The sequence below is a fragment of the Archocentrus centrarchus genome, chromosome 9 (genome assembly GCF_007364275.1).
Source record: "Archocentrus centrarchus isolate MPI-CPG fArcCen1 chromosome 9, fArcCen1, whole genome shotgun sequence".
Taxonomy (NCBI): Eukaryota; Metazoa; Chordata; class Actinopteri; order Cichliformes; family Cichlidae; genus Archocentrus; species Archocentrus centrarchus.
The window spans coordinates 19,876,293-19,897,111 of record NC_044354.1 but is presented as its reverse complement, the minus strand read 5'-3'; the positions used below and the strand labels follow the sequence as shown (position 1 = coordinate 19,897,111).

Here is a 20,819-nt window from a genome sequence, read left to right as displayed (position 1 = left end):
TCGACAGTTTTTCTGGCTTGAATTTTGTTTTGTTCTGATTTAGAGGTTTACTTACTAAATGGCCGGGTGTCGGAGAGCGTGAATCCTTTAGTCCAGCAGATCCAGGAACGTCTAAAAGTGGCCATTTCATCTGCAAGTACTGCAAGTGAGAGAAAAGAAGCAGAGTTGAACCACAGCAAGTACACAGTACAGGGAAATCATGCACAGTGGTTAAGAAAAAAAAAAAAAGGGAAGAAAGAAAAAACAGAAAATATACGGGTTTAACAAAATGCATTCAAAAATAGAGTCTCATGTGCAAAAGTCACTCTCTAATGTGAGAGTAGGCAGTCCGTCTTTTTCTACAGCGTGCAAAAGTGGCATAAATGGTGTCAAACCCACAGAGATCTCCAGCAGACACCTGTACGAGACCCGCAGTGCTGCTGGAGTCTGACAGTGAGTTCTGGCACAGGGGAGAGTAGGAAGAGCGATGTGAACACAACGGACTGGTGGAGGACTGTGAAATTGCCGTTTGTCAGGGAAAAACAAGAGGCCAGCTGTGGGCGCCCATCGCTGAGCGGGTGGGAAGAGACAGCTGGAAGGAAGAGGAAGAACCATCTACAGAAAGACTCCTGACTACCCGCCTCAATTCGTATGGCCTTTCGACCTGATCACCGCCTCTCTTTTCTTCCCCACTATTTATCACACGTGTATGAAACTTATCATAATCTCTTTTGGCATTTGTTAGACAGAAATCCTCCACTGTTTGTCAGATTGTTGCTGTTGTCGCTCCCTTTGTTGGTGTGCCATTGGGTAAGAACTGCGCACTCAAGAAGAGGTTTTTGTAATTCACTGCTTGATACAACAAGCTGAGCATTTTTTTTTTTTTGGGTCCCACAGCAATGAAGATAGCATGAAGCCAGAGCTCCAACCATCTGGTTTATGAATCAGTTTAAATACCGGATACAGCAGCTTGTCATGCATGTGGATTTTCTCCCTGGTACAATTTCAAATTAATCAAGAGTTTTATTTTATAGGTAGTGTTTTTTGTTTTGTTTTGTTTTGGGTTTTTTTGCTCATCCATGCCCATGTTGAGCAGACATAAAGCTATCGCAACTCATAACTTCAGTAGTTTTCCATTCACAGAGGATTAAATTCTGCCAGATGTGGTTGCACAATCCCCCCATACATCCACTGTTATCAGTCTGCAATGTAAACTATCATTATTATATAAATAAGACTGCACTTATAAATTCCAGGGCAAAACACTTTGACCTCCACCCATTGCAAATTTCTTGGTAATGGAAAAGAGAATTAATATTATCTATCACTTAAAAAAAAAGAAAGAAAGAAAGAAAAAGCTGGACAAAGTCCGCTGCAGAATATATGCAACGCTTTGTCCACTTTCTAAAAGTTGGTGCAGGGTAAATGATGACAAATAGGCAAGCTAGAGGAGTCATGCATTCAGGTTTTGATTTTTAAAACTCCATTCATCACTCAGGGTTTGTAAGGAGGAAGGAAGCTTGGATGGCTGTGGGTTAAAAATGGAAAAGACATTATAGCAGGAGAGGGAAAAGGGAGAGGAGGGAAGAAAAAAAAAAACATTTTCAGGAATTAGTTTGTCGGAGCAGGCAGAGGGTATTGTTTCCTGACAGCTGGGGTCCAACAGAGCACTAAGGTAGGGGGAGGGGACCTTTTTTTTTTTTTCCCTTCGAAAAGGGGGGAAATTCTTGGAGTTGACATCAGCCCTCTTCATTTTCACTATACTGCTCAAGGCTGAATCGTAGGTTCCAACTAATGGGCCCAAGTCCATACAACTGTCAGGAGGCAGTTGCTTTTAAAGGCTGCTAGCTCCCTATTGAAACTTTACTCTGCTGTGTGCATAGTGCCTAATGAATGCTGCTCTCCGGAGAGAAAATCCAAAACAATGCAGTTTTCTCTGTCTAATCTATGTCAATCATGAGTCCTTCCACAAATGAAACGAGCGCTATTGTGAGCGTTTGGTCTGGCCCGGCCGTGCCCACCCCGGCTCTCCCACCCAATCCATCCCTTATTTGACAGCTTCTGCCAGGACTGAGGAACATGCCCCCAGGCACTTTTTTCTGAGCACCTACTTTTCTTTTAATTGCCAGTGTGCCCTATGTAGCAACTGTTCGCACACTCCCCCGAAACATCCAGCCAGGTAATGCCAGCCGCACACTGTCACATTAGCTCCAGTCCAGACTTTGAGCAACACACCACTCACTCACACATGAGAGGGAGAGAGGGAGGGTGTTCGGGGCTGTGAGTTGCTTCGGGAAACAAAAGGCGAGGAATTGTGGGCCATGCTGCTCAGCAAAAACTTTCTCTGTGTTGCAGCAAAGAAGAAGAAGAAGAAAAAAAAAAACAGGTAAAGTGTCAGAAGAAAGTTAGTACTGTGGAATAAGAGCCAGCACTTTTTTTATTTTAAGTGGCTGATTCAAATACCATGGCTTAAGAGGAACTAGATGGTTGTAAAAGACTGAAACAGGAGATAACCTAATAGCAACTAAACTGCAGGACATTTGGAAATGCCTTACACATGCCCTTGTTTTATTAGAAACAAATACAGCCATATGGTTGAGGTCTCATAGCAATGCCTGTTTCAGCATGGGAGCTGGAAACTCTGGTAAACACACTCGGACAGAGTACTGAAAGAAGTGTGTAACGAAAGTGAAGTTTAGCTGATCCATTTTCGTAGCTCTCTAATTGTCTTCCAGCCTTCCCTGCTGCCTCCAACACTCAGAATAGACATCAGTAGAATGTGCTACTTTTACAGGACCCAGATGCAACAAAGGTGGCAGTGATGCCACTGAAATTTTCCAAAAAAGCTACACTGGAGGCGTTTGGGTTTTTGAACACAGAGAATACAACATATGCTCGGGGGCATGTGGCCTGCCAGAGCTGGGTTCTAATTGTTACATTGCTCTCACAGAGCAGAGGAAAACACAGCCAAGAGTCTTTGTCATCTCTGAAGTGTGTGCTGCCTTACTGCAGGCCAACAGCAGAGCACGGAGAAGAGACAGATGTCTGGACATTTGCTGTCAAACTAAGTCAGACGCTCTGCCAAAGGGACAGAAAAAAAACCCTCCAAACTTTGCTAACTATCTGTCGACTTAAAGGCCGCACTGAGAAGTCATATTAAGTTTAAAGTTAAATAATGCAAATTTTGCTAGATTATCTAAAACAGATTGCAGGTTTTTGCATACATGTGGGTGGCTGTGTATCAGAAGGCAGTTCAACCCCTGGACCCCCCCCCCCCCCCCCCCCCCAATCCCCATCCCCAGTCCAAATGTCCAAGTGCCCTTACTTAAGAGACACTGGAGATACCCCTGATGCATGTTCGTTATTAAGGGGTTAAAGACATAAAGAATAAAACCCCTGTAGTAAAAAGGGGTTTGAGTGCTCAGTTTGAGTAGAAAAGGGCCATTCCATTAACCATTTAGCATGATATACTGAATTGGATTAACTCACCCAATCAACAGGAAAACAGTCAGACATACAACAAATAAAGGAGCGAATATGCATAAAGTGGCAGCTCAGACGCGGCCTGGAGCTTGTAAAATGGCTTCGCCCAACTTGTGGTGAATAGCTGAGCAGCAGGAATGCCTCCACGGATCACCCCAGCAGATAATGTCAATCACCTACTGTGTAGAGAACCCCTCCCCATTGTTTTCTTTTGCCCCCCCCACCCCACCCCAACAGAAAACAAATGGGCCACACAGCTTGCTGTTTGGCTGAGGTGTTAATTACCGTCCCCCCGGCCCACATGAATAGCAACTTCAGACAATAACCCTGTCAGGCTCCCTGCAGAACAGTCCCTCCCAGGTTTTCTCTGCTGATATCACCTGCTCATGCGGGCCTATTGACACCTAAACCTAAGGCTTATGGCACAAAGAATAAGTGTGATAGGTAGTACCCGCCTTGTCTCAGAGTTTGCATTAAGCCTCATTGTTTGGCAACATTAAGGACAATTACACTGACAATTCTTAAGCAAACTTTGGAAGTCATTGTGCTAATTAGCGTGTAATTGATAGGGAAATGACAAGCAGTTCGGCTGGTAACACCCGCAATGTGCCTGCGAATGGGGCCACTGCAAATTTTACTGAATGTGGACTGTGTCCTTTCAACTGGCCCACTGTGAGGTAAGTAGGCTGCATTAGTCGGGGGGAAATTATTAATTAGAGTGATCTTAAAGGAAGTTTAAAAAAAAAAAAAACACCAATAGTTTGGTGAGAGTATAAGTAAAGGAGAGATTTCCACTCTAGACTACATGGAGTATAAAAACAGTTACATTAGGCGCCCTTTGTCCCTTTGGGCTGAAGCCTAGCCTCTTGGTTTATATTACATTAACTGCACGAAGCCCATGTTGCTGCACTGGAAATAGCATGCTGCTAATGGCTACCACATTTGAAGTGTCCATTAGCCCATAGAGGAATGAAGTTAAGTGACTATGACAGGGGCACTCCCTCGGTTTGCCAGGCTTCTATTGTGACCTGGTTGGTCGTCCTGCACTCTTATTCACAGCCAGAAAAACTGGGTCAAAGGTCAGACATCCAGAGTGCTGTGGTTTCTATGGTGATGTGGCCTAGTAAGGCCAGGCTCATTGGCCTCTTAACATGCTCTTGTACACAAAAGAACTATTAGTGCAAAAAAGGGAGAGAGGAGAGTGATGAGGGGAGGCAGCGCAGGGGAGGTCCCAGCAGCGCGGCGTCAAGGTTCTTCCAAGATGGATGCACAAGCCGCCCGCACCTCCAGCATACACCGAATATGTCCTGCATGTCAGAAATATGTACTGCTAACATATTCTTCCAGAATCAGAAAAGATACCTGGCTTTGCTCTTTTCTCTGAAGATTTCCAGGACTCCACTTTCAAATGCTCAATGAGCAACGCTGCCATATGAATACCTCATGTATATTCTGTACAAGGCCAAACTCACCAGCAAGCCGGGTTTATTTGAGAAGTCCTTGGAGTGAATTTATTGGTGTTTCAGTAATAAAACAGCATTAACAGAATACAAGGCCAAGACAAACCCCCATAAAAAAAGCTTCTTTAACATTCTGCCTCAGTGAGTGAGCTGCAACTTCAGCAGGAGTTTGCATTTCTGCAACTCAAGCAATTATTTGTTTCACGGGGTTACTTCATTTTTTTTTTTTTTTTTTTTTTTTTTTTTTTTTAGTCTTCCTTTAGCATGACATGGCCCTGAGTTATTGCTTCCTGCATCTAGACCGTAACTGTAACTGTAATATTTGTGTCTGAATGAAGCCGCCATTGTTCTTCTCCTTGAGTTTCAGGTAATTTTAATCAGCCCATTTAAAGCTAAAGCGAGGGTACAGTTAGGAATAAGTGAGTAATTTTGTTACAGAGCACAACAGCAGGTCACATAAAACTCACTGTATAATTAGACACAGGAGAAAATAATTATACATCTGGTAAGAGCAAGGCCATCTCATAAAGACAGAGAGTTTGGTGCAAAGCTATTCAGTTAATTACGTGAAGTCAGTTATGTGGTTTTTCTGCACCTTTGGAGATCTGCTTTCGATTGTCACAAACTGTTCCCCTTAATGTCACCGTGATCCGATCTCAAGACAGGTTAGCCTTCAAATGTCAAGGATTTACCTTGTGGTCAACGGCCCGTGGCATTGTTTGTCCAGTCGCGCAGGAACACAACTTTTTATTGTTTGGGGAGTAGCCTCGTTTCATTGAAATTCACAGCTGTAAACGCTGTATAATTAACTCCAGAACACGAGGTGGTTACCAGCAGTCGGCTGGTTGTTTACAGTAAAGCTCGACTTAGAAATCAAATGTATGTGTGTAAGTCTAGGTGTGCGCATGTGTGTGTGTGTGCGTCAAGACTACGCCGGTGACACACAAGTGAGACCTGAATTTTTCATTTATGACCAAACACAAATTGACCGGAGACAGCATGGGTTACCAATATAATGCAGCGTTTTCTTGCCAAGGCATTTAGGAGGCAATAATAAGTCCTGCATGCACCCCCCCTCACACTGAACAGGGCAAATACCACAGCATGGTAATCACTCCCAAATACACAGCAAAGACATAAAAATAACCCGTCTCTCTTCTTTTTCCAAAAATTGCAAATAAATATTTACCCCAGCCTCCAAGAGTAAATATACATACGTCTAAAAGTGCAGCTCTTTTTTTTCCCTGACAGAGCACAATTGTTTCTCTTTTTTAAAACTTCCCAAGAGTAGCTGACAGAGGTAGGAGAGGCAGCAAAGCATCTTGAAGGGAGAAAGTCAGTTTTGAAAAAGTGAGGTGGGCATAAGTGGGTGTAGTGGAGAAGGCAGGAGAGAGAGAGGGGGAAAAAAAAGAGCCTAAATTAAACACATTTGTTTCTGCTCTCACATACCACAAGTCTTATGAAAACAGAGGGCTGATTGTGTTCACTCTGCAAGTCCACCCCCCCCCCTCCCTCCCCTCTGTCTCTTCACCACCACCCAGCTCCACTCCCCCAACCCCCTGTCCCAAGCAGCAGCCCCCCCAGCCCAAACACACACACACAGACACACACACACACACACACACACACATACAGCTGCCTGCAGATGCCTCCTGTGTTTGCTCTCTTGAGTGCTAAGGCGCAAATCTCCAGACCCCGCAGACTTCTGGGCCCTGCCTCATCTCAGTTTTTACTACCTGACATCCCCATCACCCCACTGCAAACCCCACTCCCTCCACCCTCTGTCTCCTCCAGCTCTCTCCTGCTCACACGTGCACATTCAAGTGCCACAGGTATATTTCAGCAGCCAGTCCTAAAGCACAGGGACCCGGAGAGGGACTGGTAACCGTATAATCTAAGGGAGCAAAGAAGTGTAATCAATCACTTTGGCAAGAAATCAGTTCATTTCAAAATATCTGTCATTTCCTTTTCAGCTCCAATAATCACGCAAACAATATTTAAAAAGTAATCCTTTGTTACATGTACCGAAATGTATCTTTGAATCGAACAGTAAACACACTCTCAAATCTCCACAATGTGTGACACAGCACAAAATTACCATGACATTCCCCAGGATTAGTTATGCGTACTGTCAGCAGACTGCAGGGAGGTCTGGAAGGTTGCCAACACATTTTTTTTAATACCTGAAACATTTGTAAAAGTCATTTCCTTGCAATCTGCAGGCTTCATTTTCATCGTGCTGATATTGAGTGCTAAATCGTGATTTAGCGATGGGCTTGTCTATAAATTTGTCCACATGTAGGGCTCTGCTTATGTCTCAGAAACTTTGAAAAGACTGAAAGTCATCAGACAAAACATATGTGTTCACGGTGGGAGGAAAAGCTTATAGAGGAATCACAGGCCGGGATGAGGACGGGTCATTAGGTCCTTTACCTCTTCAAGGTTTAGCAGGTCTCTTGAAAGCAAAACAATGAACATAAGCGACAGATCATTGATTGCCTGAGGATATATGTTTACGTTATGTTAATATTGAATAAATCACTTTTTACAGATTTCAGGAAAACAGATGTCTAGTTTTGAGCAACTAATAAATTTATACAGGCTGTTACAGTCTTTTAAAAAAAAAGTCTTCATGACATTAACCAGAGCACTGAGACCTCAAGGCTGGACATGCTACTTAAAACAATACAGCTGCTGCTATCTTTCAGTTTCAATACAATCTAATGAGAGGGGCAAAGTGATTATGATCAGGGGCTGCTGTAAATATCAGATTCCCTGGGACAGGGTTGGGGAGAGGCCCCTTACAATTACATAGCATTCAGGAATGCAGAGCATGAACCACAGTAACAGGGACCTGAAGACAAAATGCTCACATCCCATTTTGAATGTTTAACTCGCACCACGCGACACAAGAAAAAAAAAAAGCTTTTACAAACAGCTTTAAAGAAGAAGGAAAGTTTATCTTTCACGAAGAACTGTTTCTGCGATACAGTGCCACAATGCAACAAACTTCTACTCAATCCAAGCTGCACACTTCTGCAAACAATTAAATGTTAACCCAACACTGTAAGCTGCTCAGAGAGAGAGAGAGAGAGAGAGAGAGAGAGAGAGAGAGAGAGAAGGGGGGGGGGGGGGGGGGGGGTGCTTGTGCACAATTACAGCAGGGATTTATGGCCTGAGAAACAATTTATAAATCACAGCGCCTGAGCTAATGTGCTCCAGATTGTTCTCCATGCAGCTGCAATTTTGGTCTGCGTGAAACGGCATAATAAACCTGGCTGGAGGACATGTTTGGGTGGTGGCGGTGGTGGGGCAGAGGGAAAAGTTGAGATTGTGGGTGGGGGCTGAAAGTTTTGAGGTGTTTTGAACAAAGAAACGGAGACGTTATTTTTATAATTATTTTTATTTTAGGCTGTATGAGATTTTGCTGAGGTGCGATTCTCAGACGCTAAGAGGGTCTTAACAGAAAATTTTCAAAATATGCAAATAATCCCAATTAAAGAATTTTTTTTTCTGTAATAATGGACAAACACCAGACAGCAAACGCAGTGGAACTTCAAAACAAGCACAGCAACTGAATAATTACACAAGTTTCCACTCAGAAACCACTCACTCAATCACTGCAAAAATATGAAGCGCACTCTTTTAATTACACTTTTGACATGAGTCGAAAATAATTTTAAGTAATGATAAGGAAAGACAAATGCTGCAAACTGATCCCTTCATTGTGGCTGCAGGCTGATGTAAAGGAGGGGATCGGATGTGCTGAGGGGAAGCCTGAGCTTTCGTGGCCACTCAGCCAACTGGCCCTGAACCTTGACCTCTAACCCTTCACCCAGGGGGGCAAACAAAGCTCTGAGTGACATCTGAAACTAGACACTCTGTGGGGAGAGAGTGTCTGGACAGGACTCAAATAACCCCATTAACTCTGCAGAAAAGATTTATGGCTATTTATTCTCCCCCTCCACATTTCGAAAGCTGAAGAGTCACACAGATCTGTCAAAAATAATCAAGCAATTAGAGGTGCGCAGCAAGTTTTGTCTTGTTTACTTGCCAATATCTCCATCTTGCATGAAGATAGGCAAAAATGCGCCATAATTAACAACTCTGAGTGGAGCTGTGATTAGCAGTGGTACACACATATGCCAACAGTTAGTCTGCTTAATATGAACAGCATGAGTCTATCTTCAGGCAGTTTTAAGAGAGTCACTGATGCATATTCACCAGCACCTCTGATGGATTCCTGTACAATGGATTACGTAAACAACTCTGGCATTAGTATACTGTAAACAAAAACAGAGGGAAAAGTTGATGGTAAATGTGCTGCGGTGAATGTGGGCCTCCGTCGCCAGAATGCTGAAAGCCACTGTAGTATTTAAATCAGGCAAGGAGGGAGGAAGACTGGGCCAAGCATTCTGTAGCTCAGCTGTGAGGCTCTAAGCCGTTGCCCTAGGGTCTTTGTCCTGCCTTTCAGAGCAAGTCTGAGGTAGTCAAAGACCCTATTCATGACCGGCGCTCCCCCTGCCAACACACCCATACAGCCCCAGTCAAGTCAGCCGAGAGCTATAGAGCCTTCCCATTTCACACGAGAATCAGACCTGCCCCTAAAGCCTGCTTCAGGGATTTCCAATAGCCAACCCCTCTAACCCATGTACAAATCAAACAAAAGGGCTCCTTGGCCTACTCCATGTCATATAGGGTTGATTAGATCTTTTTTTTTCTAATGTAGCTACTCTACATTTGAAGCAAACAAGTCAGTCAAATATGTAGGGATTTGGATGCAGAATTGTACCAGTGGAGATCCTAAGCTGCCATCTGACCCTACCCCACATCCATGATTACCATCTGATAGGAGATGTACCTCATGCCAATACTTCCTCCTCCAAAGAATCACCCAACCTGAGTGCATCAAATGATAAAATCTTAACACAAAGCAACCTAATCATACTGATTATCAGAGGGCAGGCACTAGGGGAATCCCACTATCAGTAAAGAGTGTCTTATGTCTGCTGAGCACAAGGCCCTCAATCAAAGCCCTTGCTCATAACTAATCAAGAACATTACCTCATAATTTTAAATTGAGCAGATAAGGTCAGGGAAGAGGGCTATCCTGTGGCTGTGGGCGATGTGAAAAGCTCAGGCCATCAGACGCTTCTGCTGCTTATTCTAACAGAATCCACAAGTCTGTTCTGAGATAAGGAGGCTACACATTTTAGATGACTGTGCCTTTGCTTGGCTTTAATCTAATTTGAAGCTCTGCAGAACATTGTGACTTCTTAACAAGTACAATTGGTTTATGAGGCTAACAGGGAAAGAAAGGGGCACCCAGAGGTTAAGTTATTACCAATATCAGGACAAGCAGCCTGATCTCATGGGAAAATTGTCAATGTGTGATATTTAACAAACAAACTCCAATTAAATACATTTATTTAGGGTGTTTATGACTAATATATTCAAAACTACTCAAAACAGAACCAAAGCTCTGGCCTGTCCTCAATAACATTTTGTAAACTTAAAAACTTAAATCATGGCAATACATAATTTGTTTGACAAATAAAGTTACTGCCATTTTTTAATGATATAATGCAAACCACTAAAGATTACTCTGATGCCTTACAATAGCTAAAATGACCGAGTTAAATACCAACTTCTGCAACAAACATCTTAGTCTTATATCTCATTATTCTCTAGTGTTTTAGACTAATCTGGTAAAGGTAACACAGGGTAAAATGTGTCTTACCAAAATAAATGCATTAAACCTGTGAAATGAGCTCTCTCCCTTTATTTATACAGTCAAACATAACAACCCATTACATATACTTGTTTTTAGAGCCAAAGCTAAATTCAGTTTGCAGATGGCACGTCAGTCTCATCAGTTGCGAGAAATCTTCAAATCAACTTATAAAATGCGTGACAAAACCAGAGATCCATTTGCTTTATGAGTAAAGTGCTAATCTGTGTAGGTTAAATCAAACTTTGTCTGTTTAATGTCTGTTTAGAATAGGTCACATGTGTGTGCAGGTGCAACATGTGGACATGACATGTATCTGTCAGGGGGTGCGAGCTCCACCAGCACGCCAAACCTGCTCCACCATTTAACTCGGTGGGAAGCAGCATAGCTGATTTATAACCTCAACCAGAAGAACAGCTGCTCTGCTTGCAGTCAACCAACCTCATCCTGGAAAGATGTCCATCCACTTCTTAATTTAGTATGACACTACAACCTCACTGGTACAGCACACATGCATGCCTTTATTGGGCCGTGAACGCGGAGAGCACTTCCATGCCCTGCATATGAACCTAAGCGAGGCCTGGTGTAAATCTTAGTAGTACTGATGCTACATGCACATGATCTGATATCCTCCTGCTGTTTGTTGACTGGGCTGTGACTATAAGGGAATGGTAAGGCATTGTGGTCTACGGAGAAGAAGCTGTGCTCTGTGGGAGACAGAATCCCTCAGATAAGTGAGTGCCTCAAGGTCTGGAAGGCAGCCCACCACAGGATAACAGGCAAAAGAATAGCAGCACCCGTATCTGCCCCAGTTTATGCTTCTACCACCACATCTCATCAACAATCTCTCCTCATGCCTGCTCTCTCTCCCTGTGCTGCTGCCTGCAGTGCTTAAACTGAAAACAGCTGCTTGGAATACCAGACTGATGAAACCCTGTTCAGTTTTTTTGGTTTTTTTTTTTTTCCTTCCTGCTGTACAATCACATTTTACTAGCACGGAGCGAAGCGTTTAAGGTACAATTTGAGAGGGGAAAACATTTCTTTATGTGACCTAAACAGCAGTGGTTATGAAGTGGGTATGAATAAGCACACAAACACTTATATAGGGACAGTCTAAAAGACAGCGTGCTGTCACCCTACCATAATCTACCAGCTAGATGCAAGTATTGCTATGGTAAGGCTCATTATCATTATGATTTTGCCTGAAACTTTCACAGTCTACTAAAGGTGAAATGACTAGTTAACTGAAAAGAATAATTTAACCAATCCAGACAAAAAGTCAGAATTTCATCAGTGAGAATTCATCTGTTTTCTGTCCTATTACACAAACGATTACACAGTTAATCCACCTTCATTCACCTGGCTGGATCACAAACATAATAATTATGGTTAGCTGCAGCAATAATTAAAGCCCGAGCAATATATCAGCCGACACTCGTCTAGCACAGGTAATTTAGTAATCTAGAAATGGTATCATCGCATAGTTTGTCCAGCAGAGTGGCTCTAACTTCAACTCTGACATCCCGTATTAAGAATAATATTCCTTCTCCATTTAAATCAGGAGAGTGAGTTCACATCAGAGAAGACACACGACTCTGCTGGTACTCACAGCACACACGATGCATGTCTGTATCTCCTCTTCCTGCATCTCTCAGAGCTTTAATTTGCTCTATGAACATTTTTAATATGCAGCAGTTTTGCAAAAAAAAAAAAAAAAAAAAAAAAAAAAAAAAAAAGATAACAAGCATCAGGTTTCCACTGCTCCTAACTAAACTATACTTGAGTCTCACAATAGATCCATGCTGCGGAGATGATCCACTAAGCATGGCAATTGTTTGAAAGTAGAGTAAGGACATGTGTAGACATGACTCTATTTGTTTATTGGGAGGCCTATATTTAACTTTACAACAAGAGTGTTCTGTTTCAAGACTAGAACAGCAGAGACTTCGAAGGTAGATCAGGAGCGTTCGAGATGTTCACCTTTGGCCAAATGTCTCTCCACTTAAACACAAGTTCTCCCGATTTTTTAACACGAGAAAAGCGATGTACCAAAGTGAACAGCAGCTCTGGCCAAACACAGCAAACGAGAAAAACATATAAACTGATTTAAAAAAAAAAAAAAAAACACTTGCACACATATTCATCTTGGCACATCAAAGGGATTCATTGATGTCACTGAACATGGGGAGTCTGCGGCTGGAGAGGGGAGATGTTGGTTATCCTTTCCTCAAAGGGTGCTGAGATGCTCCTGATGGGCCCCGCGCTCGAGAAGCCAGAGAACGCTATAAACAGAATTTCTAATGTCAGGCGGGCGAGTGGGTGGGTTAGGTAGTGAACCAGCAGGCTGTGGGGTAGCGGGAGGAATTGACGCCAGCTCGAGCTTTCCACAGAGATTAGAGAGAGAAGGATACAGACCAGGACTGACACCATTTCACACAGTTCTGTGTGAGGGATGTTAGGAAGAAAGCATCCGTGGGCTGAAAATCAAATGCAAGATGCATGCTCCCATAAAAACCCAAAAAGAAATCTTGTATGTGATGCTGCTAGAGATGATATAAAGTTACAACAGCTACTGATTTGTTGGTTATTTGCTGTGTAAACTGGAACATTTGCAACATATTATTAGCTGCACTGGTTTGTGTTCCACTAATCAGGACTGACCTTGATTACCCCTGTGCAATATAAAAGTTAACTGCTGAGTAAAACAGCTATGAAATATGTGCCGATTCACACACTATGTGGGATGTGAAAATGTAAGCATCTCTCCCTTCTCCTGCCACTAAATCACGATTGTGTTTTAATTTCTTAAAGTCCGAGCAGAGAGTTCATTATCAAAATGGCTCCAGGCGAGAGCTCTCAGGCAGCGATGGCGTTTCTGCGGGCGATCGAGATCTCTTTCTAATTGGATAGTGCCACCAAATTGATGTCGATGTGTTTGCCTTTGAAGAAAAAAAATCTTTTAAAAACTATAAACCTAGTCAAAAATGTTAGCTGTGTTGACACAGTGCTTGGGTAAAAAAATATTTGCACGCTGACATTCAGGAATACAACACTGAGCGTTGTCAGAATGTGAGCCCCGTACACTGTTCCCTCTGTTGCAAAATATCCACACAGCCTCACCTGAATGCCCCCCCCCCCCCCCCCCCCAACTCCCTCAACCCGCCGACACTCACAGACTCTGCACAGACAAACATGCAGCACCCACGGTCACATGTTTGCTCATTCACACACACACATGCAGCAAGGTGAGTGAAATGCCAAGTGAGGCACCTAATGAAAAGACATGTCCACACAAACAGGCTTTGCTTATGCAGGGAGAGGCCCTTTTATTCAGCAGGACAATGTCTGTGTTGACTTTTCTTTGTCTGCACATTTTAAGCACCAAAAGCACCAGAAAGAATGGGGTGCGGGGGGTGTGGGGGGGTCAGAGTGGCATGCAATCGTAGCCACTGACATGTTCAGACTTATACAAGCTCTCCATTCATATCTCAACCTCAAACCATTTTCTATTCAACAATCATGCTCGGGAGTTTGAGTGTCCCACTGCGTATTTGATGAAGATATGTTTGAGCGGCTAACCTCGCTCACACTCACTTGCCACCTCTCACACACAAGAGGCATTTCACTCCTCGGCGAGGGCGATGATGATGTAGTAGCCGAGTTATCTAAAAGTGCTGATGAAGGTAACGAGAGGTGGCGTGTGTTCGCCAATTAAATCACACACATTAAAGACAGTCTGCAAGAACAATGCAAATCAGTGAATTGGCAAACAATAAGCTGGATTTGTGCAGCTAACTTTGGTAGGAAAAAAAAAATGAAAAAATGCTCCGGTCCTGCACCCCACAGCAGGCAGAGGTCTGGTGGAACATCTCTGCAAACATAAAACCTCCTCCTCAGCTCTCGGTGGATTACAGCGGAATGTCAGCTCAGAGCAGGCTTTAAATCAGTTATGCTTGGCCCTCAGGGGAACTCTGTGCTGATCCCATGTAGGCCTGTCTCTCATTGCTCATGATAGGGTTGCCACATCCAAAATTTTTTTTTTTTAAAGTTAGGGACTCAAATCCTTCATCGTGTAGCACGTTGCGGAGTAAAATTACTGCATGACGACTCTTGAGCAACATCTCAAATCTATTATATATACTGAATACATATGCAGTATTACTACATAGAAGTAGCTGGTTGGGAGACCACAAGTAGGAGTTATAAATAGATATATGCAAATGTAAAAGTGAATGTCTCGCATACATATGAAATTACAAAAGAATCTACATTGCACTCATAGGTATGAAGCTGCCCAGCCTGCTCCAGGAAATGGAAACGGTGGATTTTGTTGCCTGGCATTAATCACACAATCTGTTGGAGACATAACTTTCATGCATATCATGCAGCACAAGTACAACCACATACTGCTGAGTGCTTTTAAAACAAATGCGTCAGTTCCAGCAGGGCGTTCCAAGCTGCAAAATATCATCAAGTATTTGCAGGCACCGGGATGTTTTTTACGTCAAGACGGGAGAGGTGACAAAACAATTTCAGTTACCCCGTGGGCCCATTTAATCTCACGAGCCTAACTGCATATTCCACAGAATGATGATGCATGATAAACTTGACTGCAGAGCTCATTAGTTTTAGTGTGTGTGTGTTTGTGTGTGTGCAGACTCCTGGTAAATATTATTCTGTAAATCTATCCGCACTAAACTTGATCCACAGGTGTAAACAAACCGGACTCTCACAATGCAAGCTGGAGAAAAAAAAAAACAAAAAGTTGAGCCTTTCCTCAAACATATTCACGACATTTAAGCCATGAAGCCGGTCCAAAGCCCAGTACAATATGGAGACCTTAAGACGACCGCTAAGTATGCCAGCTATTGTCTGCCTGCTTGTTTTCTGCCACAGTGATGATTGACACAGTCAGCCCACTTTGTCCCATTGACCCCATTCTTCTTTCTTTTTTTTTTTTTTTCAAATACAGAAGATTATACCTCTGAATTTTAAATCCCCTGTAATTATTTGTTACTTTGCCACAACTAACAAGCTGTATTAATTTTCAACTCTGTCTTTCTAGAGATAACACCAGGAAGAGAAAGGCATTCATACCAGAGACGCATGGCAAAACAAAGCAGGGACAAGATAACAGAGCACTAAAACCTCAGCCAGTTACTCGAGACTGTTAGGTGTGTTTCGTAATTACACCGAAAACATCTACCAAAGTTTGCCTCAGAAAAAAAACAGTGTGTATATATATATATATATATATATATATATATATATATATATATATATATATATATATATATATATATATATATATATATATATATATATATATATATATGCAGTTTTCAAGCATGCATTTATCTTTGTTAATGACGTTACTCCTCGGAAACTCTGGTGGCCAAAACCAACAACACAGACAAACTACAAGGTGGCGTGCATCACACGGTGTGAGGAGAGTAGCCATTTAGTTAATGAGCCCCAATGGAGACCTCCAATGAAGCCATCAAGACTGCTCAGAATAACAATGGTCAACTAACGCCTTTCTAATTGAATGGAAGGTACAGGGAGGCAAGGGCAGTGGGCAAGGAACAGTGAAAAGGATAAAGGGGGAGGGGAGAAGGGGGAGATCTTTTCAGTCAGATGCCTGCCAGACCTTAACGAAAGTACTTGTTTTTTGGGGGAGAAGTGACAAGGCTTGGGGGATGGAACACAGCTCTCCAGCAGGGATTATTTCAGGGAAGTTTGTGCAGCACCAATTACATTGTATTTAATAGTCTCCCATTCCAAATGCTGGTTAAATTACCTAAAATGTGTGCCTATTTGACCTTAAGAGTCCACATCATTACTAACTGGCTACCCACTTTCATATGAATATGTGATATTTTGAAGCCAAGCGCTGCAAAAAAATAAATAATAACAAAACAGCAGCAACCAAACCATGCAATAATCCGTATTAAACACTATGAGCTGTTTACAACTTTGCAAGCAACTGACTGGATGCCACAATGCAACAAGTAAATGACACACTCCAAACGCTGCATCAACAACACTTGCTTGAGAATGTCAACCTTATCTGGACATTTAAAGTCTCTGGACAACGTCTGTCAGGGACACTGTGCAGTGAAATGCCTCCCATGTGTGACAGAGTGAGGTATTACATTGTTGTTACTGTGGGATATGACTTCAGGAACAGCCTTTTCCCCTTCTGCAGAATATGTTTAACATGCAGGCTAACACTGAGAAGGTAGCCTGCATATTAAACACCCCTAAACAGCATAAACACAAAAATGGAAAGAAATTTGGTGGAAGTAAAACAACTTAAGAATATCTCGCAAAATGCATTTCTAAAATGCATTTTAGAAGAACACCAGCCTCTACACTGCAAAATACAAGTCCCTGGAATAACAGCACTTTAGATAACATCAGCTTTAGCAAGGCGAGGCCACTATTAAGTATATAATGAAGACCCAGTGTGAGCACTGCAGTATAGTTTTTAAGGGACTGTCAAAGTTGCTCCATATTTAAAAGAAAAAGCAATGTGTCTGAGGTTTCCGCAGAGTAAGAAGTTGCCATATGCGAAGCTTTGCGAGGGTGGGTGGCAGGGAGAAATTTATATCCCCAAAAAGAACAAAGAAGTAGTTAGTACTCCTTGAGAGGCCACTCGGAGGGAATATGGCGGTCTGAGTGTGCACAAGGAACTTTTACGCACAGCCAAAGTTTTTGCAGAGTGAGAACAAAGAAAAAGGAGCAGGGAGAGGAACATATCCACAGGGACACTTACTGTTCTCGCACTGGGAGACAGCGAACCATTAGATAGGTATGGATTGGTGAGGTCTGGGATCATAAGAAACGGGTAGCCAGGATAGTGTGGGCTCTTAAAAAAGCCACCATCTTGCTGTCTTCTCAGTGCTGCAGGGATAAAGAAAACGGTTAAGCAAGACACAAGTTGTACTATGCAAAAGAACCAGGGTGTTTTTTTTTTTTTTTATTAATTTATTTGTTTTTACCTTCACTGAAGTAGTCTCTTGTCTTCTCATAACTTTCAGAGTCGGGTCTGGTTTGAGGGCGCCTCTCTGCTTGCTACAACGGACATTAGACACACACGGAGGGGGGAGAAACTAGTGAAACTTTCAGCGCTATTAAATCACATTTCTTTTAATGCTGAGCCCCGCGGAGAGCACTTAAAATGTGCTCTGCTCTTACCTCCGAGTCTGATGAGCTGCTGTTGTTTTCCGACTCGTTCACTAAGGAGGATTTCACATCATCTAAATCCCTTTCCGCTGATACGTTTTCGGATATCTTTTCCTCCTGTTCCCCTTCGTCTTTAAACGATATCATTTCATCGTTGGCTCCCAAATCATCCCCACCACCTCCGTTCAACTGTGGCATTTTCGCAGACCAGTGGAGAGTATCGAGGAGGAGGAAAAACAAACGCAACAACAAACGACTTTTTCTTCTTTTCTTTTCTTTTTTTTTTTTAATCTGATCAGCGTAGTCCAAGCGAACCACCGGAGTAGTAAAACTACAAGAAAATGTTCATGTTTCAAAACTCCCTTTTCATCCTCTGAACTTGATCCCGTGCTCCATGTCGAGTCTTGGGTTAATAATCCACAATTAAAAGTTACAGCAGCGATAGAAAATATCGATGAATGTCTGGCGTCTGTGGCCGGATGCGCCGCAAACTTGGCAAAGTTTCGTCTCCTTCGCAGGTTGTGGACAACTTATGGTCCCTGTATGTCTCTACTTTTTGTGCTGCTGAGGAATGGGACTTTCTTTCCTCCTACAGAGTCCGGAGACCACATAAACTACAGCACGGGCGACAGCGAGGTTATTCAAGAACAAGCAACACGTCCGATTTCATCTCCTAATATCCATGCGTGAGAAAACAACGGCTCAAGTTTTTTTTTTTAAAAAAAAGGGGAAAGAAAAGAAAAACACGAGTCGGGCTGCAGTTTTCTCCACTTCGGACTTGCTCGCTTTCCCCGAGAACCGACGATTTGCTGTGTGCCCCAGCATAAACAAAGTTCATAACTAGAAACGAGAAATAAAACACCAAAAAGTATAAAAATTTTCAGCTGGACGTGCTCGCCCTTTCCCTCCACATTGCTGCCGGGGAATGCGCTCTGAAAACTACTTGGTTGTTCAAGTGGAAGAAAAGCGCAGCCCGTCCGTAGAGGAGGAGTTTGCGCTGAAAACCGACACTTCATTCAACACCATGTAGGCTACATCAGCTATTCTTAACCCTAAAGCCACCAATGCGCAGCCTCCATACAAATCATGAGGACATGTTAAGTGGAGGGGGTTGCACAACCACAAAAATATCATCCAAATTATTATTATTATTATTATTATTATTATTGTTGTTGTTATTATTGGTTATATTGTTACTTTTGCAGAAAGTATCCAAAACAAGAGCACACACTTCATTGCTTCACACTGTATACACCCGCTATATTTTAATCATGAGAATAAGCACAAATGAGGGGTCTCCCTGATCATGTTTTAATAGTTTTAAGTAATTCCCAGCAGCTGTCCATCATGTGGCGTGACCAGATGATATTTCCAGTATTGTTAAGGTAAGCAGGAGAGACCACACTGCCTCCATCTGGGGGAAAATAACAGGCCAGGATTTAGTGACAAACTCATAATTACACACTTCTATTTAAATTGCACGTCTGTGTGTCCTGAAACAATAAAGCGCAATAACAACAGGGATAAGCATGGCCTGTTACGGCACAACTATGGGCATGACAGTGAGGCAACAAGACTCTGAACATCCAGGCCTCCTGTGACACGCCTGGCTCTCTCTCTCTCTCTCTCTCTCTCTCTCTCTCTCTCTCTCTCTCTCTCTCTCTCTCTCTCTCTCTCTCTCAGCACATTGCCCCAATGTTGATTTGAGGAACAGGACTGGAGTCCGGTGTTGCAAGCTTTGGAAGAACAAGGGAAGTGGTTAGATTTTGTGTGTGTGTGTGTGTGTGTGTGTGTGGTGTGTGTGTGTGGTGTGTGTGTGTGTGTGTGTGTGTGTGTGTTGTGTGTGTGTGTGTGTGTGTGTGTGTGTGTGTGTGTGTGTGTGAAGTAACCTCCACATAAATCTTAAAAACGGGGATGAATTTGAAATCCGTAACAAATGCGTTGTTGCTCACAAAGTTTTGAGAGTTACTAACGCTGTCCAGAGGCGCAACACACTTAAGAAAAGTGATTTCATTCTCCTGAAGCTTTTCCATAATACCTCATGTTATCTTCACATTTTATTTTTTATTCCAAGTCCAACGGACCTCAGACTTTTCAGACTGACTTCTGATGCAATTCGACATTCTTCCCTTGCTTGTGAAAAATAGTCACTGATGTTGTTGACTGTGTGTCAGCAAGCTGAGGGCTGACTGACAATTCAGCAGTGTTGTCTCCACGGGCCTCATTAGATCCCCAGATTCCTCCTGAGTGTGTATGTGCTTGTCAGTGTGTGTGCATTTGTATTCTGTTAAAAGCAACATATACTGTAGTTGCATACTGCGGTTGCACTTGCATGTATACACTCAGGTGAGTATTTGCCCTCAGGGCTACAGAGCCTTGCTTTCTTTTTTTTTTTTTGGGAGGGGGGGGGGCTTACAGTATGCAGAAAAAAAGTATGAGTGAATTTTCCAAATTATGCTCAGGTTAGTTGTTGATTTTGCTCTCCCAAAGTCTGCGTCACAGCCTTTAAGTCGCAGCCCTTGTTTTGGGTGTCCTTTTTTCTACACCCAAAATAAACCCAGAATGGAGAAAATACAGATTTCATCCCTTAAAGATATTACATGTCAAAGATGTAATAGACTATGCATGTCCCAGCAGGTGTAATTACAATAATTCAGCGCTCATGCCCCATAGCCTTATGAATGATTAATAAAGAAATCAAATATTAAAACAAGTCAACACAGAAAAATAATAATGACATGCATAAGCAGTTGCTCAACAGGAATATCTCTTAAATAATGACACTTTCCGCGCACAATAGTTGAAGCAGGCACATGATAATAAAACAAACTTAGTCATATTCTGTGGACAGAATCGCATATATTTACAAGATGATAAACTTGAGGTATCTTTAATGTGTTTTGTGATAGTACCAAGGCCTTCATGCTGATTTATTCACCACTATCATGTTTGCGAAATTCTAACAATCTAGCATTTGA

At 42.6% G+C, this 20,819-nt stretch overlaps 1 protein-coding gene across 2 annotated transcripts in view; it reads right to left on the bottom strand.

Moving 5' to 3' along the window:
* The window catches only part of tcf7l1b (transcription factor 7 like 1b), a 31,059-nt gene extending 12,276 nt beyond the window's left edge, over positions 1-18,783 (bottom strand). For both annotated transcript variants that reach the window (XM_030737848.1, XM_030737849.1), the window contains exons 1-4: positions 17,854-18,783; positions 17,658-17,730; positions 17,432-17,559; positions 56-139 (exon numbers count right to left, since the gene is read on the bottom strand). In XM_030737848.1, coding sequence (XP_030593708.1) covers positions 56-139; positions 17,432-17,559; positions 17,658-17,730; positions 17,854-18,039 — 471 coding nt within the window. In that variant the 5' untranslated portion in view covers positions 18,040-18,783. The remainder of the gene's footprint in view (positions 1-55; positions 140-17,431; positions 17,560-17,657; positions 17,731-17,853) is intronic.
* Between the last annotated feature and the right edge of the window lie 2,036 nt (positions 18,784-20,819).